General features: G+C 34.6%; 1 protein-coding gene across 2 annotated transcripts in view; it reads left to right on the top strand.

Moving 5' to 3' along the window:
- LOC129001661 (ryanodine receptor) overlaps positions 1-21,040 on the top strand; it is a 168,616-nt gene that overhangs the window by 72,535 nt on the left and 75,041 nt on the right. The window contains exons 6-21 of one of the 2 annotated variants that reach the window (XM_054429036.1): positions 688-896; positions 1,246-1,393; positions 1,663-1,755; positions 2,816-2,889; positions 3,417-3,496; positions 4,017-4,104; positions 4,390-4,510; positions 6,938-7,037; positions 11,689-11,887; positions 12,610-12,834; positions 13,750-13,883; positions 14,463-14,633; positions 15,591-15,705; positions 16,868-17,012; positions 18,384-18,518; positions 20,695-20,855. In XM_054429036.1, coding sequence (XP_054285011.1) covers positions 688-896; positions 1,246-1,393; positions 1,663-1,755; positions 2,816-2,889; positions 3,417-3,496; positions 4,017-4,104; positions 4,390-4,510; positions 6,938-7,037; positions 11,689-11,887; positions 12,610-12,834; positions 13,750-13,883; positions 14,463-14,633; positions 15,591-15,705; positions 16,868-17,012; positions 18,384-18,518; positions 20,695-20,855 — 2,198 coding nt within the window. Of the gene's footprint in view, positions 1-687; positions 897-1,245; positions 1,394-1,662; positions 1,756-2,815; positions 2,890-3,416; positions 3,497-4,016; positions 4,105-4,389; positions 4,511-6,937; positions 7,038-9,529; positions 9,630-11,688; positions 11,888-12,609; positions 12,835-13,749; positions 13,884-14,462; positions 14,634-15,590; positions 15,706-16,867; positions 17,013-18,383; positions 18,519-20,694; positions 20,856-21,040 lie in introns of both variants that reach the window. The other variant, XM_054429037.1, reaches the window with a different exon arrangement.

Below are 21,040 nucleotides of genomic sequence, written 5' to 3'. Positions count from 1 at the left end.
TTTTAAGGAGCATAACGCCCGAAACCAAAAAAATCCCACGTCCAAAGTTGCCCAACACCTGAAAGAACATCCTTCCCACAATATAAGTTTTGATAAATCGCTAAATGTGCTAAAAGCCTGTGATAACGCTCAAAGGTCGAAAATATGGGAGGAGTATTTTATTTTCAAAAAGGTCACTTCAATGGGTAAACATAGCTTGTTAAATGTTAAAGAAGACTTTTCTGATAAAGTTACCTATCGTCTGTACAGTAGACTAGAGGGGGAAGAGGTTACCACGGATAACACAACAGCTGATTAAGACAAGATAAGGGAGGAATGACCAGTAGGCCTACAACCTTGTGCGGTATCGCGTGTCGTCTCCCGCTCGCTTGATGTACAGTACGTGTGTGACCATGGTTGTAAAACTGTATATAAATATGTGTTTCGTGAACTGTGTTATATGTTTTGTAAATCGTGACAACCACTTCTGTGGGCAATGTTGAAACCTGACAATGACAGCGACTGAAGATGCATTGTAATTAATGCGAAACGCGTCTCGCAGGAGATAAGGATTTTGGACACCTTAGGCTACCAAAAAAGGTAAAAATACTCATAATAAATTTTACTTGCCCCTGGAAATGGTTGAAATTGTTGCTCTTCCACATGTTACTTCTTTTGTCTTCTAAACTGTACTAACCCTGATTGCAGATCAATCTACCAGTGTACATAGAGAACATTCGAGACCGGCTGGCAGAGAACATTCATGAGATGTGGGCAATGAACAAGATAGAAGCCGGCTGGATGTACGGGGAGCGCAGGGACGACATACGCCATATACACCCTTGTCTGATACAGTTTGAGCGTCTGCCACCTGCGGAGAAACGATACGACACTCAGCTGGCTGTGCAGACATTGAAGTTAGTCAAATTAGCCTAAATCAAATAATATTTCAGTTGGGGTCCCTGATGTTCTTGAAAAACCATTACATTTTATTTTCTCTCCAATTTGTGTTACTTGTAAATATCTTAATTTTTACCTGGGATATAAATTTTGTGGATCAGGAAATTTTGTTTGCCTATCTTTGTAAAGCTTTTTTTGTTCAAATTTTCAGATTCGATTTAAAACTTAGTTGAGATTTTTTCTGTTATCTAATTTTATTTTACTATCAACTGTTATGTGCAAATTCTAAGCTCACATCTAGCCCCTGTACATTTTACACACATTGGGTATCAGAGTACACCGTGATAATAAGTTTCTATGTTTTAGGACCATTCTTGCTCTTGGATACCACATATCCATGGACAAACCACCTTCCAGGATCAAGAACATCAGACTGCCCAATGAACCCTTCTTGCAGAGCAACGGCTACAAACCAGCCCCACTAGACCTGTCCGCGATTAACCTGAGCCCTAAGGTATTGCCTAGTCATTGCTACGGGTGTAGTTTAGCCAACCAGCCATGTGATGTTTATAGATTACTACGATATTGCATCACTAAGCCCAAAGTGACTCTTTTCGGAAAACTGTGTCGACATTCTGAAAAGACTTTTTAAGTAAATGAAGACTTACTTCTCGAATAATTCTTATTCTTGTTAATGTTGCTCAGTTGAGTTTTGATGTAACTGTTAATTAATTAATACCTTGCAAATGTGTTAAATGATAATGATGAAGTGTTTTTGTCCAGATGGAGGAGCTAGTAGACCAGCTAGCAGAGAATACTCACAATCTTTGGGCAAAAGAAAGGATTCAGCAAAACTGGACATATGGCCTTAATGAGGTAATTTAAGCTATGATTATAGTTTTGCTTGGATACACAATGACAATAACTAGTTATTTTGTCTTAAAATTGTGTTATTTAGCCTATATCTAGAAGCTGGAACAGATTATATGTCATCTCATATCCAGCAACATCTCTTTGCTTGCACCACATTACAACTTGTAACTTGTGTGTTCATTCAATCTGTGTTGTAAATTAAATGGAGGATGAATAAAGATGTTAAGGACCTAAAAATCTGTAAATTTTAACAAAATTGCAATTTTTTTAGCAGAGCAAGAAAAGTTCTTACCCTGCTTATGTTTTCCAAATACTCCTCCTGAAAGGCTGAAGCAATCTGTACGAAATTTAGCACTATTCATAGTAACCAACCATGGAAAGGTTTAAACCTTAAATGGTACAAATTGGACTACAGGGCTTTTACCTGCGTGAATTTAAACTTTTAGATATTTAACATGGGACTTAAAGGTTTTTTGGTCGCCATGACAGTTTTTGCCAAAAAAAAAGGTAACAAAAAAGTTGTAACATTACGTCTTTTACAAGTAATGTGTACAAGCACATTCCAGATACAGAACAAAAGGAAAGAACTATCGGATTAATAATGTTGAGCATAATATACTACAAAAACAAAATGAAAAACCAATTAAAGCCTATGCACCATTGACTTTAGATACTGCAAATAGACATCCCACTGATCATTGGGATATTTTCTGACTAAACATTACTCTTTAGAGCCTAATGATTCTAACATAAACACTTCTGCTAAAAACTGACAAAGATACAAAAACTCTCCATCTTTTACAAACATAAGGTTAAATTTGGATTAGGATTTTTTTCAAAATAAGGTCAAACAGGAGTAATAATTGATTTTACATTTTATTTTACAAAATGTTTTCTAGATATTCAGAATCAAAATTTGACATTCAAATCTCTTGGAATTGGCCATTCCTAGCTGCCTTCCTGTCAACAAAATAATTCTTTCATAAACTGTTATTTTGTTGTATAGGTACAGAAGGTTTGAAACTGATGTTTATTTTTTAAACTTTGTTTTATTTTGTTGTAGGACCCAGATATGCTGAGAAGTCCCCATTTGGTGCCTTATAGCAAAGTAGATGAAGCGATTAAAAAAGCCAACAGGTAAGATGCTGATAAATTGTTTTCCAAAAATGTCATATCCCACATTATGCAGACTTGTCTATAAGTTTCAAAATTATACCCATTTTGTCTAATACATCTTTCTCACAAACAAACAGTTAAAGCATTTGCGTAACCCTTGTAACGGCAACCATTCTGAATGATTTAACTTCACTTACTTATAACAATAATGTAAGTCAATATGACAGTGTGTTCTAACAATTATTCTTGAACCAAGTTAATTATCATAACCTTTATAAATTAGTTGTAACTTGTTCAGTTCAGGTTAATTGTTAATTTAAGAACCTAAATTATTAGTAGGAAACCTCTCTTTATAATAACATAGACATGTTTACGACATGTTAATTTTAGAATGTATTATTCCTACATATCTATATTAGAAATATGAAATATATGGAGATAAATGACAAACACCTACCCAAAAAATGTGAACAGTCAACAGTTTGAGTTTGATTGTACATTATTTTGATTTGGTTGAAGTATGATTAACCATGCAACTGTGATGGTAGGGACACGGCCAGTGAGACGGTGAGGACACTCCTAGTCTATGGATACAACCTGGATCCTCCTACAGGAGAACAACATGAAGGTAACCTAGGTCATTTCAACTTTATCCATCATTCAGTGGCTTAGTTATGCCTATTTTAACTGTGTTCTTCTTTCATTTGATGGACGTAAACATCCAAATTGGTTCAACAAACTAAATGCCTGATTTGAGGTGAAAGTCACAAAGAATCAACTTTAACCTGAGTCTGTCCACGAGGACCTCTTGCACTAAGCTCTACCACAGTGTGTGTGTGGATATGTGTACAAAGCTACAGACTACATGAGTGGTTTGAATTTGACCAAATTTGGTATGTGGGTACTAATCCATGGCATCTCATGACGTTTTTTTTTTTTTTTAGGGATGGACAGAATAGAATTTTTAATTTGCGACCAAAAATAGTTTTGTTATAAAAATATAAAATATAAAAATCAGTTGGGGCAAATGGACATTTGCTTGGACTGCAGGTTTTTTTGCAAGTTATTTTTATTCTGATTTATTTATAACTGTGTTTAGTTTATGATTCAATAAAAACAACTTTAACAATATCATAAATATTTTTCAGCCATGTTGGCTGAAGGGCAGAGATTACGTCAGCAGAGTTTTCGAACGTATCGAGTGGAGAAAAACTACGCAGTTACCAACGGAAAGTGGTATGTGATCTTCTATAGCAATTTATAAGCTAATCAATCTTGCATTAGGTTTGGCTAGATTTGTTTGATAGCTTGGTAGTGTAGGCTAATTGTTTTTGTTTAGTTTTTAACTTAATATAAGTTACATACAAGGTGTTATTGAATACCAGGTAAAAGTATATGATTGATGATGCACACATAAAAACTGCTATTGCAACATGTTGGATGCTGGATTTGCTGAAGGCACTCTTGATCTTTGTTTGATCACTATTATTGTATAGTGTGTCACTTGTTAACTGTTTGCAGGTACTTTGAGTTTGAGATTCTTACAGCAGGCCCAATGAAAGTAGGCTGGGCCAGGGCCGACTGTCCTCCCGGCAATCAGATAGGTAGTGATGAGTACTCATGGGCTTTTGACGGCTTCAATGTAAGTATTTCAAAATCTTTTCACCTAATTGTTAAAAATATGTTTATTATTATAGGCTTAGAGCTGTATTCACATCAGGTGGAATTTTAAAGAAATTTTGGTTTTTCATCTAATTTTTTTTTCAAATTTATGAGAAATATATTGTCGAGTATTGCATATTCCAAACAAATCACAAAATCAAACATACTACGAAATTTAAAATTCAACAAGTAGTACAACAATCTTGAAATAATCCCTATAATGAACATATCATTAGCGTTATTAGCGTTGATTCTTTCCAGTGTAAAATAAGTAGTTTTTTTGTGAGCTGGTGGCTCAGCAGGGTCCACTTGGGTTCACTTCCCGTTGCCACCAGTGCAGTCCATTCTTGCACTGTAACAGCTCACCCCTCCTCGCTTTGCTTTATTTGTTCAAGGCACAATCTTTTGAGGTCCGTGCGAACGAGCTAATTCAACGTTAAATAGCTGCCTACATCTTGTTTTGTAAATAAAGTCAAATGTGCATGTTGATAATCTATATCCACCAGAAGAATGCAACATTCCTTTAGTTCTTAGTATTTCATCATTTTTTTAACGTATCAGTAAAATATCTGTTTAAATGTCAGTTTGAAATTTTATTTATTGTGTAATTTTACTGCCTTGTCAAAATTGTTGCGTCTGTCTCTGTATGCTACCCATGGTGAAACTGTCATTGATTATACGTTGGTAATTTGTTGTTTAAGTGATACAAACATAGGTGTGATATTCTATATTTAATTGTACAAACCTCCCCAATTGTTTAAGTGTTGTGCCTATCATTATACGTATTATTTTAAAGTTTTAATTTTTTTATTTGTTACTTAACATTTTTAGTAAATTTTGATACATATTTAAATTTATTTTTACACTTTTTAACCTTTTGGACAAACTAGTTTCATAACCATTATGTGATTTTGTAACCATTTGGTGACTTTTTTTCATCCTAATTTGTATTAATTTAATACATAAATCGAAATTGGATATGTTTATACTGTTTTAGGCCATATATATTAGGTGTGATGTGATTCATTGAAAAAAAACTTTACAGTTGTGAATAAGGAAATTCAATTTTATTTTTGATTATTTATTATCTATAAGTTTAAAGATTCAAAGATTTATTTCAACAATAGACCAGACAGATTACTTGTAAAGTTGACGTCATACTTATCTAATTACAAAGATGGACTGACTATTGACTAATTTAGCCATGTAAATATACAAAACTATCCAATCTAAGATCAATAAATTTAATTAAAATGTGTTTAAAAGGAAAATTAATTTTAAATAACAATCCTGTCATCGGTAATATGATTATTTTTTCTGTATATAATAAAAAAAGGGTTAAAAACTTTAAAAAACTACAGCTGTACCAAATCAATTGCTAGTTTTCATGTTGTATAATAATTTTATTTTTTACTTTTAACTTTTACAGATAAATCATTTTGTTGGTGTCAGTTTTGCCAATAATAAAAAAAACTCTCATTCGAAAAGCTCATTAGTTTATAAAAACATATTTTCAAATAATGGTATTGGAGACTCCCCTCCATTAAGTGCAATTTTCATGCCAGCCTCCATAAGAGGACAACTTTCCTCCATTTTTAGGTTTGAAGAAATTGAAACTACCCACACTCTTTATAAAAATTCATTCTCAAAATTTCCAAAATATAAATTTATGTAACCGTAGGTAGTCAAAAAGTCAAACAAATTTTAGGTGGTAGATTTAAACATCTTTGCCACCAAGACTGATATTCGAATATATAATAGGTTACGTACCTTGGTCCGTCTTCAGTCTTATTTAGTCAATGGATGACTAGTTTCGGGTACAAAGACCCATTGTCAAATCCTTTTTCAAAACATCATCTCAAAAAGGATTTGACAATGGGTCTTCGTACCCGAAACTAGTCATCCATTGACTAAAATAAGACTGAAGACGGACCAAGGTACGTAACCTATTATATATGGTAGATTTAAGCGTAAATGTGTATATCCAAAACTCTTACTTATTATTAAAAATTGTCTTTTATATACTACTAAACACTACATTTCCAGCTACTAACATCCTACAATGGGTTTTGTAAGGGATAGTGCTCAGCTAGCTTACTTGAGAAAGTTAGAGTATTGGGGCTAAAAGACCCACAGTAAAAATTCATACAACACAACATGGATATTTTGTCCTATCGTTTGCCCTCTTATTACTGAATTGTGATCAGCCCCTTGACTGTAACCTGGGTAAGCTATATTTGAAGTCTATTCCTTTCCAAAAATAACTCCTTAACCAGCCACTTCAATTTTCATTCAATATAATGTATTTTTATTTCATTTTCATTTTTTCCAATATGTACTATAGGAAATATGGTACAATGTGATTGTTTTAACAAGATAGTAGTGGATGTGATGACTTGTTGGTTAGGCTTTGAAAATCCATTTCGGAGGTCACGAGTCATTCGGTACGAGATACAAAGTAGGGGATATTGTCGGCTGTTTTCTAGACTTGTTTGATAAAACAATCAGTGAGTACAGTACCAGCATGCCACGTTGTTGTGCCCCTGGTTTTTTGTGTTTTGTTTTTGATGCATTGTGACTGAATGCATTGCGGATCCGACTGTGGTGTGGTAAATTCACAAGACACAAATTTTTAGACAGTGAACATTTCTACAACTTTTTTTAAATAAATTTAAGTTTTTGTAAATTTTATCACACATTTAAAATAATTCAAAATATGAAATGTTGGCACACAAAAGGACATCAAACACAGACAACAGTAGATGGCAACCACTGTATATAAAACATTAGTTTTCCTTTTGTGATATAGTTAGTCATACAGTTGTACAGTAAATAGCATAGGCCTACAACAGTTGTACAGTAAAAAGGTTTTGTAGACCTGTACACAAATACCTGTAAATAAAATTTAGTCCCCGAGATAAGAAGTATTGGTTATAGTAGTAATATTTACTGGTTTTCTATTGTTTACTCATTTTGTAAATATGAAACTTTATTTTCCTCAGTGATGTTGCTATAGGTAGTTTATTATATTGTACAACTAAAGGTTGTTGTGTAGGTTGTTTATTATATTGTAAAGTAGAACTAAATTATAAGAATAATCATAAATATGTTAAATAGTTGGTAAATTCGCTTTAATTCATTTACCTATCCTCAATATCATTCCTAGATCACTTAGATATTCTGATACTGTACATCTGCCTGGATATCAACCGTCTTCAAACAAGTTTCCTTGTGTGTTTCTAATTTTAAGAATGTCAATGAATGTGTAAACCACTTTGTTTAGCTTCCTGTGTTTTTTTTTCTGTGGGAAGGGAGACAACCCATTTTAAAATCTGTTACCAGTTGACAGATGTGTATGGAAAAAGTGTATACTTGTAAAATAAAAGGGGCAAAAGGCTTAGGACTTAGAAGGTGCGCAGATGACCTTACACATAGATATGTTCCCTTCGAGATAATGAATGAAATTGAGAAAACTTTGCTTGCCGACCAGTTTGTTTACTGCAGTATGTATCAAGTACCATACCATTTATCCTTAGTAGTTTTATGTAAGTCCACTACGAGTGATAACAAAATTCTACAAAATTCTACACTTTGATAACAAAATTCCAAAAAGCATAACAGATGAGGTGTCAACCAAAAAATTAAAAATTAAATTAAAGCAGTACCTCATCAGCAAAGCTATATATTCTTTCGATGAGTTGTAGGAGGTAATGTCAATTCTAAGATACATTTGTTTTTCATTTTTCAATACCTGTATATTTGACACTATTTATGTATGTATTGTATACTACTAACAAATAAAGATTATTTAGAATTTGAATTTGAGTGGTGTAAGTACATTGAGTGGCAACCCCCCCCCCCCCCCCCCCCACCACAAAATCACCACATCTGTTCTTTATAGTTTATCTCATTGTAATAGTCTAAAAAACTACATATTTCAGGATTTTGATTTTTTTCAGTAATATAAAATTCAGTGTTATAAAACGAGTTATGGTAATTTAAATAATCTTCTTTTCTTCTGTTGGAAAAAGTTAGTTGCTACCTTGCCTAAGTCCAGAGCACGATCCCATTCTCTTTCAATGCTTAGTAGGGCTAGAGAGCTCAGCCTGAGTTTGTCATTGCATTCCTCAAATATGTTTTAATAAGTTTGAGCTTGAAAACTTGTCTGTAGGCTAACAAAACAGAACCAATCAGACCCTTTAAAATATAAGTGTAATAAGTGAATCAGGTTTAAGAGTAAAAGTTCAGTACAGTAGAACTCCAATTATCCGAATCACCGATTACCCAAATCTCTTACAGAAATAAAAAAACATTAAAATCCCATAGTAATAAAAATCGTTGTTAAAAAAGCCAAAATCCAACTCTCTTGCGGTCCTTTATTTTTCCTCTCTCCCGGTCATGGAAACATGGTCATCGTTTTCCATGCTCGCCGCAAAATCTTAAACACATTCAGGGATTGTTTGGACATCATCATTATCTCCTGCGGTCATGAAAACTATTTTTCGCGATCCTGACAAAATCTTGTACATCTTCCACGATCTTGAAGACATCATCATCTCCCGCGGTCACGGAAACAACATCATCTTTTTCCGCGATTGCGGTGAGCGTGACCTTAGCTAGCGCCCCCCGCACTGCAGAGTGTACAGGGGTGTTATTTACGCCACTGTCCTCTATCATTTTGGCAATCTTTCGTTCATTCAATCCGTGATCAGCCAGCTGCCATCGCCTCAAATGAAACCGATGAACCATTGTAACCGTGAACCGTGAACCAAACTCCCCCATCTACCATGTTCATACTTTTTTTTCATTCAATTTTGTCAACTGGCGATAGACTTTAATAGGGGTACATTGATACATTCCTTAGACCACAGACATACATTTACAGAACACTTTGGAATGTCCAGGTGGTGTACAATTTTACCCTCCGTCCTTTTAGCTCTCCAGTTTCCAAAGGTGCATGTGTTTGTGATGGTTTGTCAGTGGTTCTTTGGTTTACAAGGAAGAGAAGTGTTATCTCGGAACAGCTGAGTCGTTTGGCCGCCAGTGGATTGTAGGAGATGTGGTGGGGGTGTTCCTAGACATGATGGATCATACTATCAGTGAGTCACTAACAATAACACTTTGGGTCTGACATGTTGCTGCTTTGTTTCCGGAATAAACCATTTTGACGTCTGTTTGAAATGGTGAAGAGGGTAAATGAGGTGTTGCAAAAAAGGGTATGCATATGTAGTCCGGACGGAATCATGCTATACGCTCATTTTCTACATTTTGAAAAATTTAGTTGAAACTGAAACTTATAAAAAACTCAACATATAGCCTCGCAAGTTGCAGGAGAATTTAATTTGATTACAGACTATTTCTTAGCTTCAAGTTTTCCTCAAAACAGGTCAACGCTGTTGATTTAAAATGTCAATTTAAAGGTTGATCTTGATAGCATGGGTGAAACCGGGAAATAAATTTCAGAAACAAAGTTGCAACAATGTAATAATGATAAACAATATTTTTTACGTCCAAGAACTTCACTCTGTGAACTTCAGTGAGGTATTCAATTAAATTTATGTACAATGCAGGCATTTAATTTGCTGGATTAAACGGAAGATTAAATTTTGGGAATGATAATACATATGCCATTGTTTCAAGTATACATAAAAATACTGTGTGATTTTTTTTTTAGAGATTTTCATATCAGTAAAGATTAACAAGGCTACATTATAATCTGAAATCTGTTTTTTCTTAAACTCAAGATATTATGGAATTAAAATTAGTTTTATTGATAATCAAACTTTTTATAAATTAGTACTTGTAATTAATAGGGGTATAATTTTTATACTGTAATATTATTTAATTTGTATTAGCTCTAAGAGAATTCCCAGCAAATTATATTGGTAGAGGCCTAACAACATGCTCCTCATGATCTGGATAATTTAATGCAAGTACAGTATGTTGAACTTTACTAATATTTGTTTGCTTGCTTTTTGGGTCCTAAATTAGCTCTTAAAATGTTATTGATTTTAAGCCATCTTGCACCATTAAACTAGTATTTTTCACAATAACAACGCTTACTAGAGGTTGTATTTAGTTGTTATGTCCCAAAATATGAAATTTTATACAGTTTTATTAAAACGTATACATTTTTTTCACACATGATTACACTTTCTATGGTCCAACCATCTTTTAAGCATACTTCATTAAAGATTTGTTGTTCTTAAAAATCAGCTGAAGACAATTTTAAGGTACCTATGTACCTACGGAATATGTAGAGTCAATTTTAATATTAACTATATATTTACGGCCCCAAATCATTCAGTTTTCACAACAGGCTGAAAAGCTTGCTGAAGGCAATATTTCTACATAAGTAAGCTCATATGTATGACTGAAATGTATGACTTTTGTATTTCTTAATTCTTAGCCTTACTATCACTGTCCTAATATTAATGTACAGTACATATTTGTGAATATCTTCCAGTGTGGTTTTTTGCCTTTTAATTAGACTTCTTGACAAGCTTTTTATTTTTTATTTGAATTTGTTATAATATTCTTCAATAGTCAGTCTCTATTCTTTCCATTTTTTTTAAGCAAGGACCTTCATAATAATACTAAACATTTTAAAGATGTTTTCTAGTAGATTAGTTGGATTATTTTCCAGCTGAAGAATTCAAAGTTGTACTGAGCAGTAACAATTTAATTTTTTTTATCCATTCACACACATTTTAAGAGTTGAGTCCTATTTTGAATAATATACTTTGCTAATTTTGTTTTACTTACAAATTCTTTAAAATTCAGTAATGTTTATTATGTGCCTAAATTATAAGTTTGGCAATTTTTTTTTTACAATCATGTAAAATGGTGTAATCCTTCTGTGTGAAAAGTAATCACATGGCTGATTTGGAAGGTATACGATAACATTTGAACATTGCTTCTTCTAATCCACAGTATTCTTGAATACATGAAAATCAAATTGTGATTGTAGGTTATTATATTTTAACATTAATATTTCTATTTATTTAAATATTAAACATGCATTGTGTTTGCTTAGGCCATGTTGAGTGTTGATGACGGGAATTCCCGCAACTGCCTAACATTGAAATAAATTCTACTTCTATGTTAAAACATTTCGACCGTACTAATAATGTTGATTTGTTTTCTAACTACTCACAGGCTTTTCACTGAATGGTGAACTTCTTATGGATGCTCTCGGAGGCGAGACTACCTTTGCGGATGTTCAGGGCGATGGGTTCGTTCCTGCTTTTACCCTTGGAGTGGGACAAAAGGCCAAATTGACTTTTGGCCAAGATGTCAACACACTCAAATACTTTACCACGTGTGGTCTCCAAGAAGGTTATGAACCATTTTGTGTGTAAGTTGAAAACAATTTTTTCACATTTTGTTCTCATAACATAGGCCCTACCGTATTTTTATATATTATTGCCATTGTTGGTAAAAATGGTTGGCTAAATATTATCTACAATCTACATGAAAAAAAATTATTAAGTAAACATTGTAATCAAAAACTACTAAATTGTCGCTATAACGATGCTTTACAATGGGGAGAAGATGCAAAAGAATAAGGTGGTACGTTAAAGCTACCATATTAAAAAAAGATATGCACCTAACATTACAAGTAAAACTTATCTGTGTAACTTAAAGCTAACTTTATCAAATTCTCTTGAGTATACAGTACTTCAGTCAGCTGTGTTGAAGAGTTAATTTAATTTGATTAAGTTAAGTTGATTAAGTTTGAGTTAAGTTAATTTAATATCTTTTTCGTCATACTGCAGCAAAAACAGCTATTTTCAATACATGCATTGCGGGTCTAAAGTAGCTCATTTTCTCCCTAGGAAGTAAAAATCTTTTATATTGCTTAAGAAGTAAATTATGCTTTTGTAAACTTCAATTGTAATCAATTGGTTGTATAAGAAGCGTGTACGGATTTAAAATCACCGCTATAGTTCATCTTGTACTGTACCAGCTCACCCCTTTCTTGATAAATTTGGTTTAGGTATTAAAATCTAGATAGTCGGGTGAATCAAAAGGTTATATCTGCCAACCTCTTAAATAAAAATATATGTTTGTTTCCAGCAACATGAACCGTCCTGTCACTTACTGGTATACCAAGGACCAGCCTATATTCGAGAACACGGATGACTACGTGGATACTCGGATAGATGTCACTCGGATCCCAGCCGGCTCGGATACTCCCCCTTGTCTCAAGATCAGCCATAACACCTTCGAGACAATGGAGAAAGCCAACTGGGAGTTCCTACGGCTCTGTCTGCCGGTCATCTGCCATTCGTCTTTCATTGAGTGAGTCTGGTTTGAGGAATCTAACTTGTTACACTTTGTGCTGTTGTGTTCTGGTTAGAAAATATTTTTATGTGTAAAGTTAGTTTAATGATTATTAGTTATTGTTGAAGTATTATATTTCCCATACTTATTTAGTAACCTAAAGGTTTACGTATGGTACTACTGCCCTAGAGTTTTGTGTTCTAACCTTGGCAATCAGCAATAGCAATAATGTCTTGACATTCCTGTATAGGCTTCCACAGTCACTTATTCTAGAATCATGGTCTTCTGGTAACGACCGTGTCAAATTCAACAAATCACTAATCTCACTCTCCGACGGCCTCAATATAGAGCACCATCTTCAGGGTGACTTGACTCCACACAGATGGCTAATAAAGTGATTTGTTGACTTGTGAGATGACGACTTGATTTGTCATCCGTACAGAGTCAAGATGCTCTGAAGATGGTGCTTTATATTGAGGTCGCCAGGGAGTGAGAGTAGGGATTCGTTGAATTTGACACGGTCGTTACCAGAAGACCACGATTCTAGACATGACACTTTGGTTCATAACTCATATTAAACTGTTGGTCCAACTGTTAAGTAAAATATAGGTCTCTCAGACGAGGATACTATCACTGTATTGGAGAAATCTCTTCACAAAAGCTATATTTGTTTTTTATTGAACTTGTAAGCTATTTTATGATTTGGATTCCTTTTGTATTTCCCAAGAGGTAAGACATTCTATGCACAGTTTTTTTTTTATATTTTGTAAAGTATTGAACCTTAAAAAATAATTAAATAATGTCCTTATCGTGCAAAAATTTATCAATGCAGTCTTGTGAATTACCTCAGAAGTCGGGAATCAGCAAGTCAACCTAAATGCCCATGAAACTAATTTTTCTAAAAAAAATGTCAGCTCTGTGGTTTTTCTACAGGGAGAGTGAGAAGGTACGGAGATGGCAGGAGATCAAGATAAGACAGCACAGACTGTTGGTGGAGGCTGATCAGTCCACCCCAGCTCACATTGATCAGATCATCAAGTCTGGCTTCTCCATGAGTGATATCAAAGGTAAAATACCACCACTTACCACTAACTCAAATAAAACTCTAATAGCCATTTTACTTAGAGTTTAGTCCAAATTTACATCAGTAAAGGTGACGCAATGGTAAAGTTGTCATATCTTACTTCAACTGAGGTATCAAGACATTTAAATCAATTTCATTTAATTTGTTTATCGTAATTTCAATCAAAACGTTATAGTACTTTAATTTAAATTATGAACTCAAAGTCATAATTTATTTCAAGAAAAATCTAGTTTTTTCTCACTAGTCTCATATTCTTGGACGATTTTCAATTCACAATTTTTGAATGATACCTAGAAGCCTACCTTATAGAACAATGTAATAGGAGGAGGTAATTTCTATAACTGCAGACATACTGCAGTGATCCTGTATGGTCATATCTTCTAGGATTAACTATTAATTCTTCTCTATCATATATAGCTCATCTATCTTATCAGCTACTCCTCCATCATTATTGTTTATCATCTAAGATTATATATTACCCCTTGATCGTATGTTGATCTTCCAAGAGAATTTATTGATCCTCCATAGATTCTGTTGACCCTCTTTTGTCCTGTTTACCCAGGCTTGCACAGAGACTACTCTGAAGACGCAGTAGAAGCAGATGAGATGATGATGAGGGATGCGACTCCCTCGACAAGACGCAAGCGAGAGAAACAACCAAACAGACCTCCGAGAAAGGGATCCTTGTCTCGCAATGAGGACATGCCTCCGATGAACGGCACTCTTGAGCATGGTAAGATGTAACTCATAACTGTATTCTCATAACTCACAAGAGTCCTTACTTCCTTAATCATTTGGGGAAAGGCTAATGATACTTTCTTGAGAAAAGGGGTTCTGGTTAAGTTTTACAATATTATTTTATTCTTGTTTTTCTAAGCTAACTAAGCTACAGGAAATGTATTTATGAGGGATCGGTGATTGCTTCAATGCTGTTTGTGTAATGTGGGCAGTTAACATACCTTTATAACTGAATAGTAGGGATGGTCAAGTCTCGAAATTTCGGGAAATTTTCGGGAAATTTTAAATCTCGTTACACGAGACGAGATTTCTTTTTGACCGAGATTTTAATCGAGACGAGAATAAAAAAAAAATTAAAAAAAAATTAAAAACGCCTGCAGAAAGTCAATGCAATACCCGCAATACAGGAGCGTGTTGTAGTTGCGTTTCCTTTGCGAAGGCGTTCTTATTTAATTAATTCTTTTAATGTAAATATTACTTTAATAACATTAGAGAAGTTTTGTTAAGTGTAAGCAGTGTGAGGAATGTTTTATTACTATAAAAAGTCAAAACAAGTAAATATTTTATAAAAATTAATATTGCTTCATTTTATGATTTATTTTATTTTAGGATAAGTTGAACTCTATCCTAACTGATATCACTATGTTTCCTAATCGTAGGCATTTTTAATAAGTTAGGCGTGATTAATAAAAAAATGTTATGCTGATGTTTTTTAATAAAAGATTGTAAATATTCTTGCCTATTATAATTATTTTTGTATTTAAACAGTCATCTAACAATGTTACAAAATCAGGTAAAAATTTTGAACGTGCATTTCCCGTTGTGTATGAGAAGGGAAATCCCGTCTCGATCTCGTCTCGAAATTTTATGAGAAATAAAAAATCTCGTCTCAAACTAAAAATCCAATCTCGTCCATCCCTACTGAATAGAAAACTATTTTTTTTTCTTGCAGGAAAAATGAATAGATCCACAAGTGAGCTGGATCTGAACCGCTACAACGCTGAAGGTCAACTGTTGAACGGTCAGGATAAAGACGACAAGAAAAAGCGAGGCCGGTCACCATTCAGGTTTGTTGGAGGATTACAATAAGTATTTATATCATATTTATCATTGAAAACAACTATTAAGCTGTATCATAGACAAGATAATTAAATATAGACTGTTAGCATATATTCTGGTCTTTACCCCACCGCTAGGAGTGCCGTGTAGTCTTGGCACACACCGCTGCAGCGTCAATCGCTGGCGAGCGATGCCATGACAGGTTGGTTGTCGGAGCCAGGGTTGCCAACTTCTGGAGAATTCCCCAGTATCCAGGGGGGTAGGAGTTTGTTCCATTATTTTTCCGTGTTTTAAAAATTTCTGGCGATTTTAGAAAAAATGGGCTTTTCCATTAAATTATGGGATTTCAGAATTTTACACTTAACTCATTTTGAAAAGTGGGTCTGGTACGTTGTTAGCATGTCATTTGCAGACTGTGAATCGACAAACACTGAGCACGCTCTAGCGGCACATCGGGGATCCTTCCTTTGTCAGTCTATATTTAATTTAACCCTTTAATCTCCAAAGGCTGATAACATACAAACATAAACAGTAAAACACACATAAGAGTAAAATAACCAGATGTCCATTTACAACTATTATCTACACAAACCAGTTCTTGAAATAATTTGTCTGCTGAAGATAACAGAAAATTCAATCAATAGCATGCACTCTTTAAAGACAGATTAGTGAGGTGTCGAGCCAAAACCAAGTAACCTCAACAAGAGATTGAAATTTAAAATTTGATCAGAGAAACCCAGAACAGGACCTAATTAGCCTATAATTTCAAAAGATGTTTGACTGAGTAATTTACTATAGAGCGTTACGTCAATTTCATTATATAGTAAATGCTCAGTTCGAAAAAATTGGCTAAAAAAATCTCAGCCTCTTACACCTCTAATCACTACACTTTGTTTCTTCGCCAAATAATTATAGGTTTTAGGATACACTCAAAGTAATTATTTTTGAGAATCGAATGTCACTTATATTCTGTATTTATTTTATACAAACTTTACTTAGATTCAAGCTTCTAGACTTAAATGTTCTAGAATTCGAATTCAATATTCGAGATCTTAGATTTTACCAAAACCAAAACAATCATCAGAATAGCAGTAATTCAACCCATAAAGTCAACAAATTCAGTCAAAGTGGACATCTGTCTAAAAAATCTAAAAACATTTTCTTAAATAGGTTCTTCTCTCGCAAGCGAGACGCCAGTGCCGATGAGAGACTAAAGAAGGGTCGAACACCCGAACCACCCAGGGACAGATCACCCGGACTCACCCGACCCACCAACCTCTCTGTGAGAAATAATCCACAGATAAAAGTGTCTTCAGTAAGTGCATTCGCCTGCTGTCACTAATCTATTGTTGTCTCATATTCTGTGAAGATGTTCTATATGTTAAGGCTTTTTCTGTAAAGGTTCTAGTCCCTTTCAATTGAAGTACTGTTGACTCCCTCTTGGTCAGACCAAGGTGCCATTTTCCAAGACCGCGGATGATGTACAAGATGTTGCCACGACCACGGAAAACGATGATGAATGCCTAGGACCGTGGGTGGGGGCGGGCGATGAAAAACGTCCACGAGATCTTTTGGATTTGGCCGCGATCACGGCTTTTGCTGAGATAAACAAATGAAAGAGTGGTGATGTTTTTGGTGGGGGTGGGGGGGGGGGCAGGGGGCCTTGGGGCTGAGCCCCCAGCGAGCCAAAGGCGAGTTAATTACTATATGTTCAATTGTTCTAAACTATAGGATTTAGTTATTTGAACCATCTGAAGTCCAAACTAAATATATCTGAAATGAAGGGAGTTTACTATACCATTGGGGGTGGAAATTATATATACAATATTTACAGTCTCATTCATTCCTTGAAATTTCGTTTAAACTACCACAGATTCCTCTAAGTTAATAGAAAAGACTAGAGAATGAGTTGTTGTGAGTTTTCTGAGTAATTGACTAATGACTACATAACTAATTATCATTATTGTTTGGTGATTTTTCCATCCAGCACTTCTTTGTTAGCCAAGCCATACTAACTTTAAGTGTCAAAGCATAGGTTTTATGCTAGAAGTCTGCCATGATATTTCATCGCAAGCTCCTGTCTTAATTCTCAATTGAGGCTTAAGGTAACTCAGAACTGTCGTGTTATTTATTGGGATCTGTAGAGCGTTGTTCGTGGTGTTAATGTCAGTCCAGAATGTTGCGTGTTTAAGAAGAATTTCAGTGACAGTTTGGAATACAATGGTGAATTTTAGTATGATCTGTGTACTAGAAATAATATTGTAACATCATTGTAATTGTTATGAACTGTTTGTTAGTGGTATTTGACTTTCTCTAAATGATTTTTCATGCATGTGTCCAGGTATTGGGATTTTGTTTTTTTATCCACGTGTTAGTTTTTTATTTGTTTGATTTTTAACTAGCAGATGCACCGGTTTAAAGTCTTCTGAGATATCTCTAGTAACTAATAAAAGGTAAACATAATGCATTTACTTTTTATACCTAGCATATTTTTTAGAGACAATTCAAATGTTTATCTATTAAACAACTAATTTTATTTTGGACAGTGAAATACATTTTTTGTAAATTATTTATTTTCCAAACTTTTTTATTCATACACATATTCATAACATATTTTCTTACCTTTAACACAAATTACAACAGTGTAGTGATTGTCGATTGATTGTATATTTATTCACATTTGCAGTCTGATCTGAAGATAGTGCCTCCCCAGATCCCAGACAGGAACGCTCCCAAGACCATGTCTGTGGCGCCACCTGCAGGTGTGGAAACTGTGGGCAACGAGATTTACGATGCCGAGTGTCTCAAGCTGATAAATGAGGTAAAGTAATATTATTGTTGAGTGGTTTACTGATACCAAGCCATTAAATAAAGGTATTTGGCAAAATTTACAAAGCATTCTTCATCTTATTATGGCACTCTTATCCTACTGGCAATCTACATAGATTCATTTGCTGTGACAAGTACTTTGAATATAATATAGTTTTTATTTTGTTGGGAGGGAGAGAAGGAAAATGTTTTTGTTTATACATGTGTCCGTTATTTTGATGAAATCGGTACAAGCATGTAAACTGTAAACCTACATGAGCTCCCGAACCAGCATGATTGGACCATGAAAACAGGGCTTTATGGTGTACGGAGTACGGTAATTGAGGTTTTTCAAATTCCCGCCCCTCAAAACATAACATTTAAACATTTGTCTCCAGACCATTTTTTAGAGCTTAAGATAATGAAGTTCATTGATGTGTTTTTGTATGCTTAAAGGTTATGGAGAAGATTAAAATATATAAATATATATACAGGGTTGCCACCAGCCATGAAAACCTTGAAAAGCTTGAATTATGCATGAATTCTTGTGACTATTAAAAAAGGCATGGATTATGCATGAATTCCTCTATTGGACCATGAATTTTCAAAATCAGGAAAAATTATTCTACCAGTACCATAAAATTTGCCAAATATAAAATATTTCATATTTAAAAACAGTTCAGAAAAACGAACACCAAGAGAGAATACCATCTGGGAATTTTCCACGTTCAGAAACAATTGCTTAGTTCATTCAAATTCTTGTAGGTTAGATGCTGATGTCAGCTGACCCTTCCCGAGGACTGTATATGGTTTGAAAAAATCATTAGGTGGGCTACCCCCGTGTATGTTTAAAGGGGTATGGGGACTTAAACCACAAAAACAGAAGTTTTAGACCATACACGGAATTGAAACTGGCCACATAATAAAACAATAAAATCAGCAAAACTCAACTGTGTTAAAATTATACAGAATGCGACAAAAGAAATCTATTTTTCGCAGCACATTGTTCGTCGACAGGTCGTCTGAGGGTGGTGGGGGTAGGCTCGTTAGAAAGCTATACGTTGCCATTATATGTATTCATAAAGCAGTGGTCACCTGAGCAACACGTGTTTGTTATCGAGCCGTTTTAAAAAGTAATTATTCAGTCATTTCAACTCGGCGGCATTTCCATGCATTCTTTGAATTAGGTCGACATGAAGAGGTTCCGGTGAGATTGTCTGTATGGTTAATCAACAAAATTGAACAGATTAATAGACATTAATCTGTAGGGATAAGAATTAAGATCGAACCTCAAAATTAGTGTAACCGAGCGGTCAGACATGTTTAAAGTAGATGTTTGTTTTCAAGCGGGCATACGAGGACTGTTTACCACATCAGCACGTATTCTATCGAATGTTAGTTGTCTGACATCCGATCTGACTTTGGACGGCTTGTCAGCTTCTTTTTAAACGCAGATGCCATTGTTCTAAAGTTGGTTGTCCACCACATGATTGTGCTACTTGACGGAATCAACGTCGCCCCAATTTAAAAAATGCACCGAACTGCCGCTGAGTTGCAATGACTGAATAGTAACTTTTTAAATTTGACTGTGATAACAAACGCACGACGCTCAGGTGACCACTGCATGACCACAGATAATGGCATCACTTCATCTATGGTGTAGGCTTTTCAACTAGCCTAACCCCACCACTCTCAGACGATTTTGCTGAACAGTGCGCTACATAAAATAGATTGGTTTTTTTTCCACAACCTGTGTGAGCGCATTGACTATGAATTTTTTCAAACTGCCAATGAAAACCATGAATTCTGCATGAATTTTGTCATCCCACTATGGTGGCAACCCTGATATATTTCAAATTCCCATCAAATTTAAAATTTTGTATTTTGCTTGATTATGAATATGTTTTGATCAAATTAGACAAATGTGTTAATTTCACAATCAGCTATTAAAATTTCACTAAAAAACACACTTTTTTTACCTTCCTGGTTATCAGCAAACCTAATTACTCATTCAACCTAATGCTATTCAAATAGGGAGAAAATCTAGCACGTTAAGGAAAATACCTTAGTGATAATCCAATCAGGAAAGTGGATATTCGCTTAGTCTGCAGGTTTTGCTGTACCGAGGGTATTTCATATTAATGTTTTTTTATTTACTTATTTAATAATGAATGATTGTTTTTGGCCAGTATTTCTACGGAGTGCGCATATTCCCTGGTCAGGACCCGACACACGTGTATGTAGGCTGGGTCACTACGCAGTATCACCTTCATAGCAAGGACTTTAACCAGAGCAGGGTACGCAAGTCTACGGTACACATCATGGACGACTACGGCAGAGTTGTGGATAGGTGAGAATCTTGAGTTGTAACAAGGTTAGGGTATTAGACACATGGAATATAAATGACAATGAGATTTGCAGGAAAATGTATAGGAATTATGTACCTTGAAGGAGGAGGGGCTGCATTGGTTTGAAACTAAACCCTGCTCAATTTTATTGTATAAATGGTCCTAGCTAAGGAAACCACTCTTCTTA

Source organism: Macrosteles quadrilineatus, unplaced genomic scaffold (assembly GCF_028750875.1).
Source record: "Macrosteles quadrilineatus isolate MER2022 unplaced genomic scaffold, UCM_ALF_1.0 Scaffold_8__2_contigs__length_117827958, whole genome shotgun sequence".
Classification (NCBI taxonomy): domain Eukaryota; kingdom Metazoa; phylum Arthropoda; class Insecta; order Hemiptera; family Cicadellidae; genus Macrosteles; species Macrosteles quadrilineatus.
The sequence above is the reverse complement of the archived record's forward strand: the minus strand, read 5'-3'. Positions and strand labels throughout refer to the sequence as shown.